General features: G+C 42.5%; 1 protein-coding gene across 1 annotated transcript in view; it reads left to right on the forward strand.

Annotated features, from left to right (window-relative positions):
• Positions 1 to 2267: 2267 nt before the first annotated feature.
• LACBIDRAFT_333315 (uncharacterized protein) overlaps positions 2268 to 2727 on the forward strand; it is a gene marked incomplete at both ends in the record, with an annotated part of 1498 nt that continues 1038 nt past the window's right edge. The window contains one exon of the mRNA XM_001887908.1: positions 2268 to 2457. Within this exon, the coding sequence (XP_001887943.1) occupies positions 2268 to 2457 (190 nt within the window). The remainder of the gene's footprint in view (positions 2458 to 2727) is intronic.

Genomic DNA, 2727 nt, shown 5'->3' on the forward strand with positions numbered 1-2727 from the left:
CCACAAATGTGGGCAACTGCAACTGGAAAAAGACTGGACCGTAGTTCAGTCCAGTTCGGTCCTATGTATATTTTCAGTCCTGTAGACTGGACCTGCAAACACTATGCATGTGAGTTGTTGATGGATGTGGCAAAGTTCAGAATGGAGGAAGGGAATGGACTACTTCAATCATTCAGTCGACTTTGCATGGGATATTCTATGGGGGTTGGGTGGGTGATATGGGAGAGTAGGCAGAGCAGGAGTAGCAGGCAGTTTAATGTCTCATTCAAGTATTGCCGATGAGGATGAGAGTCTGTGGTAATCGTGTCAAGTTTGGATTAGAGGGAAGGAGAAAGATATACACACTGACGGCTACACATCACCTTGTTGTGTCTTCAACAGAGCAGCTGCAGGTGTGACATGAATGAGCTAGCGGAAGCCTGGGGAAAGAAATGAGAGGGCCAAATGGTCAAGGACTTGGACGTACCTCAATCTGAATTCCTCTGAATCCGCTGATACACTTTGCACAGGGATGAACGTGAAAGTGCGAAACACGCAAACAAGGATCAAGCGCGTCGGGGGAAAACCCTAAACACCAAACACACACACACACACACACACACACACACACTATCACAATCTCGGTGCAAGAGTTCGAGGGCCTTTGGTATTAAGAAATACCACTTTTGTTTTCTTAGGTTTAAGTCTCAAGAGTTTTCGTAATAAAACCGGGTTTTATTATTGGGTGTGGTATTAGAATAGTTCAATAGAACAAAGTATGTCTTTCAGGGATTCTGGTTACTCAAATGCAAAGTTCTCGCACACAGACTTCTTTATTGACACGAAACACGAATTTATCGGACTTTTATAACTCCCTTGAGTTTTTATTATGTCACTACGCTCCAAAACAAAGGGTACGAGTACGCTGTCTCGTCTGAATGATACTGTGCTTAAAAACCTCTTATTCAAGTCTCCAAGTAAGCTGACTCCCAAGCACGCTGGCTTCGTTCACACTGTACTTTTCTGACCACGAAGAAATCTCCTTTAATTGATTACAACTGTCCACCTCCTAAGTCTCTACTTGGAGTGCAACTAGCTGGTCAACGGGGGACGATTGCTTGCCTTTTTGACCTGCCAGTGCCCTCCTTTTATACTCCAAAACTCCTATCTACGCTTTTACATGTGTTTTTCTACAGTTTATATCAGTCCGAAATTACAAATGGAATATAAATAGCTTTTAATAATCATGTGGTATAGTTTTATAGTGTCTTTCTTTGATACACTACAGTTTTTGTAGTGTTGGTATCTTTCTCTTATGAACACATCAGTATTTGATGTGTACATTTAATAGTCCGGCTTTTAATTATCCTTGGCGCGGACCGGTTCCTTATGCTTCTTTTCTCTTGGCATCAGTTACCAATTTGACGTATCATGTCATTTTAGCAATGGCCAGGCCGATACATATGCAGCAAGCTGCCGGCTTCTTTATTTCCGGAGGTTATTTGATCAAAATGCCTCGGCTCGGTTTCCGTATCATATGGAGATCGGATGGTACTCCGAAGGACTTCAAATGACTTTCTTAGTTATCAGGGGGTCTCCAGATTGGATTACCTAATGTCTTTCCAGGTGCGCATTTCATAGCGTCTTGGACGATGCTACACATCACTCTCTGATGCGTACGCGGGAATTGCCGTACTTGACACTTTACATGGCCGCAGGCCACGCTTGGTCCTCATACATACACTACATAGTCACAGTATAGTCTTTCTAGTAGTAGAACATTATTTCACAATGTCCACATACAGTTTATCCTCTAGAAGTCTTGGAAGTATTTATCGCAGGATAAAAGTCCGAGTTTCCATATTAAAAATCCATTACATGTTTCTAAACCCTTGGTAGTAATGCAATCTTGTCCCTGCGTTGGGTGGTTTACTCTAGAGCTTCTCTATACTCTATTTCATAGTGGGTGAATCCTAGATAGGCTCCAAGTATAATGTCACGGCACATACTGCTGCCAGCTCCAAGGCCTTAGTCCTATGTTCAGACTCGACGCATGTGCACTTTTAGTCTACTGAACTGGGTATGTTCAAAGACTCTTATATCATTGCAATTTGTATATAGTGTATGTACAGAGAAGACCATGTTAACGGTAAAATCGCGAAAATCGGATTTTATATGGCTGAATACTTTTCACCCGTATCACTGCCAAGTCTAACTTACAACCTGTGAACATGTAAAATTCCCATGAGGTGCACACTGATGACAATACACAGTGAAAAACATACCAAATGGTGCAGTACTTTACAGTGCCCCTCCCATTCCTGCAGGATTCCGGTCATTCCTGCGGATTCCGGTGGATTCCGGAGGAATGGGACCGGAATCCGCCGGAATCCACAGGAATCCACAGGAATCCGCAGGAATGGGACCGGAATCCGCAGGAATGGGACCGGAATCCGCAGGAATGGGACTGGAATAGAAGTAAAATCACAGATACAACATACATTTACACCAATACACACTTCTGCATACTTCTCTTAGTACTTTTTAAGCTGATCAGACCTTGGACAAAGTAAGGAGATATTATGTGACTGAATCTAACTCAGGCCTTCTGCTGACAACTTAATCTTAGGATTCCTTAGGAGATTTATACTTAAAGAGGGAAGATTCATTTCAACTCATTTATTAAAAATACATGATGGAATTTATCTACATTGAATCTAGATAGAGGGAGGGGGAGGAGTGGAGGCA

The sequence above is a fragment of the Laccaria bicolor genome, genomic scaffold (assembly GCF_000143565.1).
Source record: "Laccaria bicolor S238N-H82 LACBIscaffold_49 genomic scaffold, whole genome shotgun sequence".
NCBI classification, from domain to species: Eukaryota; Fungi; Basidiomycota; class Agaricomycetes; order Agaricales; family Hydnangiaceae; genus Laccaria; species Laccaria bicolor.